At 36.2% G+C, this 13,677-nt stretch overlaps 1 protein-coding gene across 1 annotated transcript; it reads left to right on the top strand.

Moving 5' to 3' along the window:
- The first annotated feature begins 6,051 nt into the window (after nucleotides 1-6,051).
- On the top strand, nucleotides 6,052-7,457 carry LOC143036049 (E3 SUMO-protein ligase ZBED1-like). The gene has a single exon (XM_076203306.1). The coding sequence runs from the start codon at nucleotides 6,169-6,171 to the stop codon at nucleotides 7,096-7,098; it is 930 nt and encodes a 309-aa protein (XP_076059421.1). The 5' UTR covers nucleotides 6,052-6,168; the 3' UTR covers nucleotides 7,099-7,457.
- The last annotated feature ends 6,220 nt before the right edge of the window (nucleotides 7,458-13,677 follow it).

Genomic DNA, 13,677 nt, shown 5'->3' with positions numbered 1-13,677 from the left:
AATATGAAGGAGGAATACAAGGTAAATTGCTAAATTGGATGGAAGACTTTTTGCAAGAAAGAAAAATGAGAGTAGTGATAAGAGAGCAGCACTCAAAATGGAATGAAGTAATAAGCGGTGTCCCGCAGGGAACAGTTCTGGCCCCAATAATGTTTGCTATATATATTAATGATATGGATGAAGGAATTGAAAGCTATATGAGCTTCTTTGCAGATGATGCAAAACTACTGAAAAGAGTGAAAACTGAAGAAGATTGTGAATCACTACAGAGAGATCTAAATAAAGTACAAGAATGGAGTAGGAAGTGGGAGATGGAGTTCAATACAAAAAAGTGTAGTATAATGGAATTTGGAAAAAGCAAAAACAGAATAACAGGATCATATAATTTGGGAGAAGAAGGAATAAAAAAAGTAGAAAATGAAAAGGATCTGGGAGTCATTGTTATGAATAATATGTCACCTGAGAAACATATAAATAAGATTTTTGGAGAAACTTATAATTTAATAAGAACAATCAAAGTTGCATTTACATACCTGGATGAAGAAATGGTGAGGAAAATCCTAATCACCCTGATAAGACCAAGATTGGAATATGCAGCAACGATATGGTCACCAAGTACAAAAAAAATTATAAAAAAAACTTGAAAGAATACAAAGAGCAATTACAAAATTGGCACCAACACTCTCAAAACTATCATATGAAGAGAGACTACAAAAACTTAAACTACAGACACTAGAGCAAAGAAGAGAGAGAGGAGATTTGATAGCTATTTACAGAATCATGAAAGGCATAGAAATTACTGATGGAGAGAATCTGATAAAATGGGATGACAGAAATACAAGAGGACACGGAAAGAAAATAAAAAAAGACAGCTATAGAAGAGATTTGAAAAAGAACAGCTTTCCTCACAGAGTAATAGACAGTTGGAACAAGTTAGATGAGAAAGTGGTGTGTGCAAAAACAATACATGAATTTAAAAATAGTTTAGATAAAATGAGATATGAAGACGGGACCTCACGAGCATAGCTCCCCTTCCCGTAAAATACAACTAGGTAAATACAGCTAGGTAAATACACACACTGACAGGGGCGCCCACAGACTTTCTTGTGGTGGACGCACAAGGTATAAAGGGCTATAGGGAGACAACCAAGCGAAGCTTATCCACCTGAGGGGCTCGGAAATGTTTTGAGTTTTTGCCACTTTTTGGTTGCCTTTTTGACATACTTAGGTCCATTAATTATTTTAGAAGTGAATTGCAGCCTTTTATTGAGGGGAAAACTAATGTAATCGTGTATCTTTCATTAAACATAAGTACCGGTGTATAGTAGTCTATTGCCCTGACTTGAATATGCAATGAATGGTTCAATGAGTTATAAAACAGTTTATTTTATATATTTATCAACTACATACAGTAGAGTATACTAATTGTTTGAGAAACGAAAAGGGAATAATGAATTTGACGGCAACTAAAGAAAACGGACGCTTACAAAATATAGGCTTTCCTCCTCTGTTTTTTTTAAAGTGTGGTTGAATATATTAAAAACTAAGTAGTAACAACAAATAAATGAATACTAAATAATGCAACAAAATCAGCAACAAAGTAACTTCAGAAATACAAATATAAATTCAAGTTCACTTTCAACACTATACGTCTGCCGAAATTGTTCACTCAAATAAAATCGACAAATTTTGCAATACACACTCGAACAGCTGTCACCGAATATTAATTAACATAACTCAATCAAAAACACATACGGCACAAGACGAGAAATTCAAACACAAATACAAATTCACCTTCAACATTACACGTTCACCAAAATTGTTCACTCAAATAAAATCCACAAACTTTACAATACACACTCAATCAGCTGTCACACTAGCCGTTCACATATCCACTGCCAAAAACCCAAAACCCCACTAATGTTCACTCGCACGTACACGACTCACACAAACATACACACTCCGCTGACAGAATCGACAAAATTACATATACTACACGATACAGCACATGTGAATACGTACCACTCGAACCATGACACGTGCATACATTTCACTCGGTGTTCAGACACACAAGCGGAAATCCTGTCGCTAAACAACTCTGCAACTCTACCAGTCTCTATGACACATGAAACCGACAACAATGCATATGTCCACCGAAACCACACAATGTCACATTATTCGTTTGCGTTTTCTTCTGTTTATAATTTATATACTACATATATCCACATGTATTCTAGTGCATACATAATTTTAACGCTGATGCTTTACCACGTTTCTAATGTATGTAAAACATCTACATTTTTCATTGAAAGTTGAGTGTTTTAGAAGGGAAAAATGTTTGAATAGGGGACCTTGTATGCTTGTAATGTCCAAACTGGACACACGTGCGTCCGGTGCGTCCGCCTACGGGCGCCCCTGACACTGATAATAGCAATGAGCTAGAGAGATAACGGGGGGAAAATATGATAATTCCAGTCTACCTTAGCGTTTCACAGTTTTCTTCAGTGTTTCACAAAGAGAAAACGGAAGCAGCCAGATGACGTCAGAAGCTGCGCAGAACGGCTCAAACGGTTAGACCTGGTGTATATAGATCTTGATCTGAACTGTCCGTGGGAGGTTCTGCTCACGTCTACATCCTCTGGGTCTCCATTCCTTGATTGCGTATGAAGATGTGGTTCTGGTTCAGTTGTTTTCTTATCTACGTCATCTCAACCACAAAGAAAGAAAATCGTGACTCTTTTGAACGGATAAAAAACATTGTAGAAAGATATCCTTTACATAGCAATGTCGTTGATTATATATTTGCGGGTAATAGCCCATAACCTAGCTTTCTAATTTTAAGTAAATAAATTTATAGTTTTAAGTTTAGTTTAAACAAATTTGTAATTTTTAATAGTTCTGTCATTAAAGAATTTTAACTATTCTTAATAAATACGAAAAGAAATTCTACCTTGTTTTTGTAGCATTCTAAATAAAGGCTATGAAAGTAATGATTTCATTATCAAAGGTAAAAGTATGCTAAATCAACGATGAAAACATGACCTAGTTATATATCTCAAATTAGAATATTTTCATATTGATTTTCCGGTATATATATCGATGAATTGTTGCCGTTGAATTCGCGGCCCAAGATCCATTTTGGTCATTCTTCTTTGTACTGATTCTAGTGAGTTGATCTCTGTACACGCTTCATATCTGGGATGATACACAGCAAACTTTGAATTTCAAATATCATTGTAGAGAGCTTCTCACGATGTTCATGTATTTACCAAATGTTTTCCAACTGATTGTGATTCATTTTTTTTTATTTCGTCTTCATGATCAGTCTTAGCATTCGGCCTACATAATTTTACTCTTCATCTTATTCATGGTCCTTACGATCGGTAATAATTTTACTTTGTAGTTTATAGTTTGACTTTACCTTATCGATTTTTAAATCAGTTTTGAGGGCTTCATTGAGATCACTGAGCTTATCTTTAGGGGATTAGGCTCTTCCTCAAGCAGAATGACTCACAACCACCTCTCGGTGGCCTCTGAGGTCGATTTCCACCAAATAGGCGATGTTAGAGTGAGGTAACGACTGATTAACTAAGGTTATATGCAGTCACTGTCAGTACTTTTATTCTTCCTTTCAGTAGAATAAGTAAGTTAGCCGGCAATGGTGCCTAATGGTGAGGGCAGATAGTATTCGGTGCAAGTCTAGCGGTCGCTAGTGGTGGGCAGCTACCGGTAAAGTTACCGGTTTTATCGGTAACAGCCTTGACGGTAGCTTACCGGCAATAATTCTGCTACCGTTAAGGTTCCGTTAACCGATAAGCTATACCAAACACTCGGGGAGCGGTAAGCACGTTTCGGCTTGGTAGTACTGAGTGACGGTAGTGGTGGGCAGCTACCGGTAGTTACGGGTTTTATCGGTAACAACCTTGACGGTAGCTTACCAGCAAAAAATCTGCTACCGTTTAGGCTCCGTTAACCGATAAGCTATCCCATAACACTCAGAGAGCGGTAAGCACGTTTCGGCTTGGTGGTACTGAGTGACAGTACTGACGGCCCTACGTAGGATGAAAATTAACAGGAACGTATTCAACGTGCTAGATCGTCCTGCTCCCTTCTCGGCCCACAGATGCACAGTACGAAATGTACGTATTCGAATATGAAAATTAACAGGAACGTATTCAACGTGCTAGATCGTTTTGTTCGCATCTCGGCCCGCAGAGGTTCAGTGCGAAATGTACGTATTCGATTAGTCAGCCTATGTGATCTAGAAATGAAGAGGTGGTCAAACTACTCGAAAACTTTTCAGTCTGCCTGGTTAAAGGATCCCCTGTTTAAAAAATGGTTAGCGGAAGTGAAAGAGGATGGAAATAAGGCACGTTGTAAAGTTTGTAGAACGGACATGAAAGCTCACAGAACGGGGAGATTGGAGAGACACTGTTTCCACACTTACCAGATCTTCATATTTAACTTTATATTTAATGTTTATTAATATATGCATATTTACATAAATGTACGCAGTTGCTCATGAAAGACACCATCTGCATGTTACAATCTATTTGTACTGTACTTGTATTGGAGTTAATCACAAACAAGTTCACAAATACACTTCTCGGACTCGCACGAGTGATGACTGACAAGGATATATATAAAAGCTATGGGTTGGGGCAGGGAATACAGTATACCACAACAGACTCACGGGAAGTAGAGACAAGAATAAGCGGGCAGAGACGATCAAAGATTCTGGTGGATTAACACTGTGCCCATTGAAGTGGCCTCTACGACGCAAGGTAACGTGTTATTCAAAAATCATATTTTGATAGTGATACGCATGTAATTATTATTCGCGTAGTCTTAAGTAACTAATATTTGCGAGCCTAATGGGATGAATTAAGTGAACGTGTGCTTCATTGAGAGTGGATCAAATCTTTTCGAGCGCTTGCCCAACTCTGATAAAAGATACATTAAATATTGTGATGTATGTCTTTTCTTAAAACTCAAATAATAGTAGATACTCTCTGTATTTCATTAACGAGTATTAATTCGATGGTCAATATAATTATAGCCTACTTAGTAAAGGATTCCTTACAATGTTTTTTTTTCTTTGTTGCAGTGTTCTCTCTGTCTCTACGATATACTCCAAACGAAAGAGAACAAGTCCGGTATGGACATACATGGAGCAGACAGGATCAAACATAGTTACATGTACCATATGCAAAGGTAATTTTACCTTTACAGGAAGTACATCGGGACTATTTGGGCATTTAAGAACAAGACATCGTACCGAGTACCTTGATCTGACAAACATAGAGACACCTAACTGGCCACCACCGCTTGCATCGTCACAGTCCGCTGAATCTGCATCACCATCACTGTCTGGACCATCACAACCAGGACCATCGCAGCCTGGACCATCACAACCAGGACCATCGCAGCCTGGACCATCACAGCCTGGACCATCCAGCAGGGTCATATCAGCGGCGCCACGTAAATTATCACGACAACAAACGCTGGAATATGTTGTCACCAGAAGGCAGGCATATCCAGATGGGTCAGAAAAGAAAAGAAAAACATTGATTCACATCTACTGAAAATGATAGTGAGTGATATGCAACCTCTATCCTTGGTAGAAAATAAAGGTTTTCAGGAGTTTGTCAAGGTGATCGATCCTCGTTATGTGCTTCCAAGTAGGAGGGAGCTCATGCGAACACAATTTCCTTCTCTTTACGAAAAACAAAAACAGCAGGTGCGAGAAGAGTTGGAGGGAGCAAGTTATGTTGCTCTCACTTCCGATCTTTGGACCTCAAGGCAAACTAAATCATTTCTAAGTGTGACTGCTCATTTTATATCTTCTGAATGGGAACTAAAATCTAAGCTCCTGGCTACAAAAAGACTAATGGTTGACCACACATCAGAAAACATAGGAGGTGCACTCAAAGAAATATGTGAGGAGTGGGACTTGCTAGAAAAAGTGTGTTGCATCGTGACAGATACTCCCAACATAGTAAAAGTAGTGAAAGACATGAATGTAATTTACATTCCATGTTTCGCCCACTCTCTGAATCTTGTGGTTCAAAATGCTCTGAAGAACACTAATGATGTGAAGAAAGTACAAGAAAAGGTGAAAGCGATTGTGTCATTCTTTCACCATAGTGTTAAAGCTTCAGACAAGTTATGTGCCCAGCAGATACAACAAGGAAGCGAGAGAAAAAACTGATAATGGACGTGGAGACAAGATGGAACTCAACATTTTATATGTTTGAAAGGTTCCAGGAGCAACACGAAGCAGTGACATCAACTTTGTGCGTTAGGTTAGGTAGAAATAACATGTGCCTATCTGGTGATGAGTTAGAATGTCTCAGCAAAGCCATCTGTGTCCTTCAACCTTTTGATGTGGTGACTAAAGAACTTTCGGCAGAAAAAATGACTTGCCTATCAAAAGTCATTCCACTGATCAAAGCCCTTCGAAGTTGCATGTTTTCAAAGAAGGACGCACATAGAAGAGAGCTCTATAAAACTTTTCCTTTGGGTCTGGAGGTGCGAGCGCGATTAGATAGGAAATTTTCAGGACTTGAGAGAAGATTTATTCTTGCAGTGGGAACATTGTTAGACCCAAGGTTTAAGAAACTTTATTTCGTTGATAAAGGGAACATAAATGAGGTGCAGGAAAAGCTTATAAACTCAATGTGTGCACGAAGTGATTCTCAGGAGCTTGTGCCAGCTCCAGCAACACAAGCAGCTCAACATCAGAGACCAACACAACCAGAAAGACAGCTCGACTTGTGGGAAGAACATGATGAGATAGTGAAAGAGTGTCTGAAGGTAGTACAACCAGCATGTGTTGGACCAAATGTGGACATGAGGAGGTACCTTGAGGAAGGCATTATTGCCCGACACGAAGATCCTCTACGCTGGTGGAAAAATCATTCACAGTCCTTCCCTTTATTGCAGGAAAAAGCAAAACATTACCTTTGCATTCCAGCCACATCTGTGCCATCTGAACGAGTGTTTTCGCGAGCAGGTGAGTTGATTTCAGACAGACGAAATTGCTTAAGTGATGAAAATGTAAATATGCTTCTGTTTCTAAATAAGAATATGAACTAATTTGTATGATAAAATAATTGAGGAAATAAAAAAATAAAAAATATGTTGACAATGAAATCTAATATATCCTTGAGTATTCACCTTGGTCATTGGATCACGTGCTGGGCTTGTGATCGACATCTATTTCCCTCTCGGAAGAGAACTCAGAGCTCGTATGACTGATCTATGGGTAATGCTGTGACCTTACACGCACCCCCTCCCTACTCCCCGCCCACGAGAGTTGGAGTAACGACTCGGAGCGCAGGATTTTTATAGTGACGACGTTACAAAACTTGAGTTGTGACTACACACCATAGTAGGATGAAATTTGTTTAGATTTAAGTCATAAAGGCGACTCGAACTTGGGACGTCACTACTACCTCACGAGTCTTTTACCGGTAATTCGGGTAACGGCATTGTTGTTTACCGGTAATTCCGGTATTGGAATTAGCGGTATTTGCCCAGCACTAGTGGTCGCCATGTACTGGAACCAGGGAAGTAGTATGGTTCCACAACAAATGCTTATACCCTTAATGGGAAAAGACAAATGAGATACAAGTATACTTGTAAGTTATGAATTTCACTGTTATAACTAGAGCCCGGATTTCTAACATTTATTCTATTATTGCTATTACGACTATAAAAGCAAATAAAAATTTGCATTTATTGCAAAAAATGCTACTTTACTATATACGCTATTTTGACCAGACACAAAGGCAAAAAGTAGTCATTATGCAATAAATGACTATAAAACCTGCACAAAGAAATAGTACGTATCTGTACCATTAAACATATAATAATTTAATTATCAAGTAACGCTGAATAAATAATGAATATAACTAAGTTTGCCATACTTCAACTTTCTTTAAATTTCATATTAAAGGAAACGTAAGAAATATAATTGAGGAATTTTTTAAAATATAATTAAAAGATAAAAGTTTTTTTTCAAATTAATGAAATTATAACCAACAAAAATTAAAAATGGGTTATGTTTACATATAATAGTAATGTATTATAATACATTGTAGCAATGTATAACTATGTGTCACGTGTGTACCTAATCTGCATTCCACGTGAATTGTGCAAGTCATTGTAACAATGACTTGCACAATTCACGAGGAATGGCATTTTATAGCAGGTTCAAGCACTTGTGCCATGACCACAATAATAATCATTGATTGTTATTGTGGTCATGGCACAAGTGCTTCAACCTGCTATAAAACGCCAAAAGTGAAGCAGTCCGATGGAGTGCGTATCAGAAAAATACTTTAAGTATGCTCCTGTCACTTTAGTAGAAGTTGAGCGGACATTTTCAAAAATGAAAATTATTCTTTCAGATAGAAGATTGTCGCTTACAACGGAAAATATAAATAGAATGTTAATCATTTCTTGTAACAATGTTTACTTATTAAGTATTACTTTGTTTTGTTATCTATTCTATAGTTTTTTAACTATATGGTTTCCGATTAAAATAATAACTTTCAGTTTTTATAGCTACCTACACATGAAAGAAAACTGCTGAATTTTAGCCAAAACTAGCAAAGTTTTACGTGCTATTTTGCTACAAATAAGAACTATTTTGCTAGAAATAAAAACTATTTTGCTATGATACCTGCAATATCAACTTTATTTAGTCCTATTTTGACCATATTTTTTGCGCTTTTTGACTACTTTTTTAGGACTAGAAATCCGGGCTCTAGTTATAACATACTGTACCTGCGCATCTACACTATACATTCTTTACGATTGCATAGTGGTAAACAATTAATCAAATCAGCTGTCATGAATCCCTGGACAGTGGAAAAGGAGTTGTAGATGTGGGGTTATGAAATTCCTCATCCCTTGAGGAATGGGCGAAGGGGAGTAGTTACAGTGGGAGCCAAGGTCCAGTAGATTCGAGTCACCGACCGGGACCACGCTCACTCCCCTCTGAGCGGCGTGTCTACATTTCAAAACTTGAAAAGGGGATATAGAAAGAATCAACTCATGTTATAAATCACAAACCCTAGGCTAATCAAATAAACTTGAAGAAATTATTTTAATAGTATGAATTCCACAGTGAAAGCAAGCAATTTCACAACTTGAATATAAGTAATGTAGTATTAAACAAGAGCACATAAATCATTTCACAACTTAAATGTAAGTAATGTGATATTAAACGAGAGCACATACTCAAATGAAATGTTGTTCATTAAATTCCACAATGAGTACAATTTGAAAGCAAGTAATTTCACAACTTGAATATAAGTAATGTAGTATTAAACAAGAGCACATATATAAGTTCACAACTTGAATGTAAGTAATGTAGTATTGAACGAGAGCACATAACTCAAATGAAATGTTGTTCATTAAATTCCACAATGAGTACATTTTGAAAGCAAGTAATTTCACAACTTGAATATAAGTAATGTAATATTAAACAAGAGCACATAAATAATTTCACAACTTGAATGTAAATAATGTGGTATTAAACGAGAGCACATAACTCAAATGAAATGTTGTTCATTAATTCCACAATGAGTACAATTTGAAAGCAAGTAATTTCACAACTTGAATATAAGTAATGTAGTATTAAACAAGAGCACATAAATAAGTTCACAATTTGAATGTAAGTAATGTGGTATTAAACGAGAGCACATAACTCAAATGAAATGTTGTTCATTAAATTCCACAATGAGTACGATTTGAAAGCAAGTAATTTCACAACTTGAATATAAGTAATGTAGTATTAAACAAGAGCACATATATAATTTCACAACTTGAATGTAAATAATGTGGTATTAATAGCTTGAAAAATAAGAGAGATACGATTTTTTTTTTAGCCCGCATTTTTGGCTAGACTTTTCCATAACAAAATGTTAGAATTAAAGGTAATTTGTAAAGATTTCGGTACAGAAATACATATTAACTCTAAACCACTAGTCCATTTTTATCAAAATTCGGATTACTTGGGTTTTATGGATCAACAAATCACATGAGCATGTCAAAAACAATGTGAGACATCTCCATCATACCATTTTTGCCTTTTCATGGCAACCATGAAGTTGTCAATTTTCAGATTATCATCAATAAAATCCAAACCACTGGCCTAATTGACATGCAACTTGGCATGTGAAGGTTTTATGGGTCAATAAATCACCTGAGCATGTCAATAACATTGTAGGACCTTTTTCTTATACCATTCTTATTAACACCTATCATGTTGCCATGGCAACTGTTGTCAATTTAGAAATAATCATTAAAATCCAAACCGCTGGCCCAATTGATATGCAACTTGGCATGTGAAGGTTTTATGGGTCAAGAAATCACCTAAGCATGTCAATAACATTGTAGGACCTTCTTCATATACCATTCTTATTAACACCTATCATGTTGCCAATTTAGAAATAATCAATAAAATCCAAACCGCTGGCCCAATTGACATGCAACTTGGCATGTGAAGGTTTTATGGGTCAACAAATCACCTGATCATGTCATGAACATTGCAGGACCTTCTTCTTATACCATTCTTACTAACACCTATCATGTTGCCGTGGCAACTGTTGTCAATTTAGAAATATATAATCAATAAAATCCAAACCACTGGCCCAACTGACATGCAACTTGGCATGTGAAGGTTTTATAGGTCAACAAATCACCTGAGCATGCCATTAACATTGTAGGGCCTTCTTCTTATACCATTCTTACTAACACCTATCATGTTGACATGGCAACTGTTGTCAATTTAGAAATAATCAATAAAATCCAAACCGCTGGCCCAATTGACATGCAACTTGGCATGTGAAGGTTTTATGGGTCAATAAATCACCTGAGCATGTCAATAACATTGCAGAACCTTCTTATACCATTCTTACTAACACCTATTATGTTGCCATGGCAACTGTTGTCAATTTAGAAATAATCAATAAAATCCAAACCGCTGGCCCAATTGACATGCAACTTGGCATGTGAAGGTTTTATCATAAAGCCCGATTCTTCAAAGGCAAACAAATATTCACCGATTCAAAAGCAAATTTGGTTATCAAACTCGGCAAATTAGTTTTCCGAGTAAGAATATTAAGGTAAGGCACCAAGAAACCAATATTTTAATGTAAGAAAACTGTTTTTCAACCTATTTTCTCCCGGATATGAGCAGCTCAAGATCGTTGGGTATTATACACTTGGTGATTTGTTGACCCCAAAACTTTCACATGCCAAGTTGCATGTCAATTGGGCCAGGTTTGGATTTTATTGATTATTTCTAAATTGACAACAGTTGCCATGGCAACATGATTGGTGTTAGTAAGAATGGTATAAGAAGAAGGTCCTGCAATGTTAATGACATGCTCAGTTGATTTGTTGACCCATGAAATTTATGGGTCAACAAATTACCTGAGCATGTCATTAACATTGCAGGACCTTCTTCTTATACCATTCTTACTAACACCTATCATGTTGTCATGGCAACTGTTGTCAATTTAGAAATAATCAATAAAATCCAAACCACTGGCCCAATTGACATGCAGCTTGGTTGATTGATTGATTTATGGAATTTTTGGCTTGAAGGCCAAGCGCCGGAGCCGGTAGGCCATTCAGCGCACATGCAACTTGGCATGTGAAGGTTTTGGGGTCAACAAATCACCAAGTGTATAATACCCAACGATCTTGAGTTGCTAATGTCCGGGAGAAAATAGGTTAAAACAGTTATCTTACACTAAAATATTGTTTCTTTGGTGCCTTATCTTTATATTTTTACTCGAAAAACTAATTTGCCAAGGTTGATAACCAAATTTGCGTTTGAATCGGTGAATATTTGTTTGCTTTTGAAGAATCGGGCATACACTTGCACAACAACAATATAATTTGAATATCCTGCGTATGCACTGAACGCTCAAAGCATTCAAACTAAATCCAACGGGTCGCAAAATATGGCGTTGTAAACAGTATCAGCGCGATAGTGGCGCGGCGCCACGCTTGTGTATCTCTTCCCTCAGTGTCACATTTATCATCATCAAATTCTTTCCTGGTAATTTTTAAATAATTTACATGTCTAATTGACTCCTCCATAGTTTCCAAGTGTAAGATCTTGTATTTATTTCCACCTGCAAAGTCAATTATTTTATATGGACCTGAGTATCTTGGTAAAAGTTTATTATGGGTGGTATGTAATTTGACCATGACCAAATCTCATATTTGTGATACTATTTCATGTGCTATTTTGTGTTGTTACTTTTTCATCTCTTGTGTATACCCTTTCATGTGTTCCCTAACTCTTTTATGTATAGCTTGAAAAGTATGTATCCTACTTGAGATGTAATCATGTAGCCAAGCCCTTCCTTACTTAATTATTGTATATATTTATTGTATATGTATCTCCTTTATTGTATATGTCATACTTCATTATTATACATGAGTACTTAATATCAACATATATCTATTGTAAATGTTTTGTATAAGTAAGCCTATGTAGTCATTACAATATAAGTGCCCTACACATAATTATATAACCGAATATATATACGTCATTAGGCGTACGCTAAACGCGTATGCGTCTATGCCAATTGTACACGTCGTAGAATTAAGGAACTAAATATATGTTACCCTTAACCATTTTGCATGCATATTCATCATTATATATAATTGTTCTCTTGTTGCTGTATATTTCTATGTATATACCTAGATATGTTAGTATGTATTGTTTTGCCCAATCTTTCCACTGTGGTAAGTGCCAAACACGCAGTATTTTGGTAGAAGTTTATTGCGGAGATCTACACACAAGTAAGACAGGAAGTGATCTGTCACAAGCGAATGCTTGGGGGGCCTAGCTGGGCATAAGACGCGCCCGTGGCCTACTTTCTGTTACATTGTTGCTAGGCGGGAAAAAGATTGGGCAAAACAATACATACTAACATATCTAGGTATATACATAGAAATATACAGCAACAAGAGAACAATTATATATAATGATGAATATGCATGCAAAATGGTTAAGGGTAACATATATTTAGTTCCTTAATTCTACGACGTGTACAATTGGCATAGACGCATACACGTTTAGCGTACGCCTAATGACGTATATATATTCGGTTATATAATTATGTGTAGGGCACTTATATTGTAATGACTACATAGGCTTACTTATACAAAACATTTACAATAGATATATGTTGATATTAAGTACTCATGTATAATAATGAAGTATGACATATACAATAAAGGAGATACATATACAATAAATATATACAATAATTAAGTAAGGAAGGGCTTGGCTACAATCATCTATATTACACACAGGTTTTTGTTCTGCAATCAAGATTTCATATGGGAAAATTTTGTCTTCACCAAATATAATAAAATGGGGGTGTTTCTCCTGTAGCTGTATTAATTTGGTTGTTTAGGGTACATGTAACACAAGGAATCAAACTATCCCAAGTTATACTATGTAGGCTTATCAAACCTATAAGACATGTAATAATTTTTTTTATTTAAACTTTCTACAACTGTATTACTTTGAGGATGATTTACTAAAATTTTTACTTTATGAATCTATAACCAAGATCATTCTTTCAAGATTTTGTTATTAAATTCAGTACCATTGTCTGAAACTAATATCTTAGTGTA

The sequence above is a fragment of the Oratosquilla oratoria genome, chromosome 20, assembly GCF_046742065.1.
Source record: "Oratosquilla oratoria isolate Oo_2021 chromosome 20, ASM4674206v1, whole genome shotgun sequence".
NCBI lineage: Eukaryota > Metazoa > Arthropoda > Malacostraca > Stomatopoda > Squillidae > Oratosquilla > Oratosquilla oratoria.
This window is presented reverse-complemented; position numbering and strand designations above follow the sequence as displayed.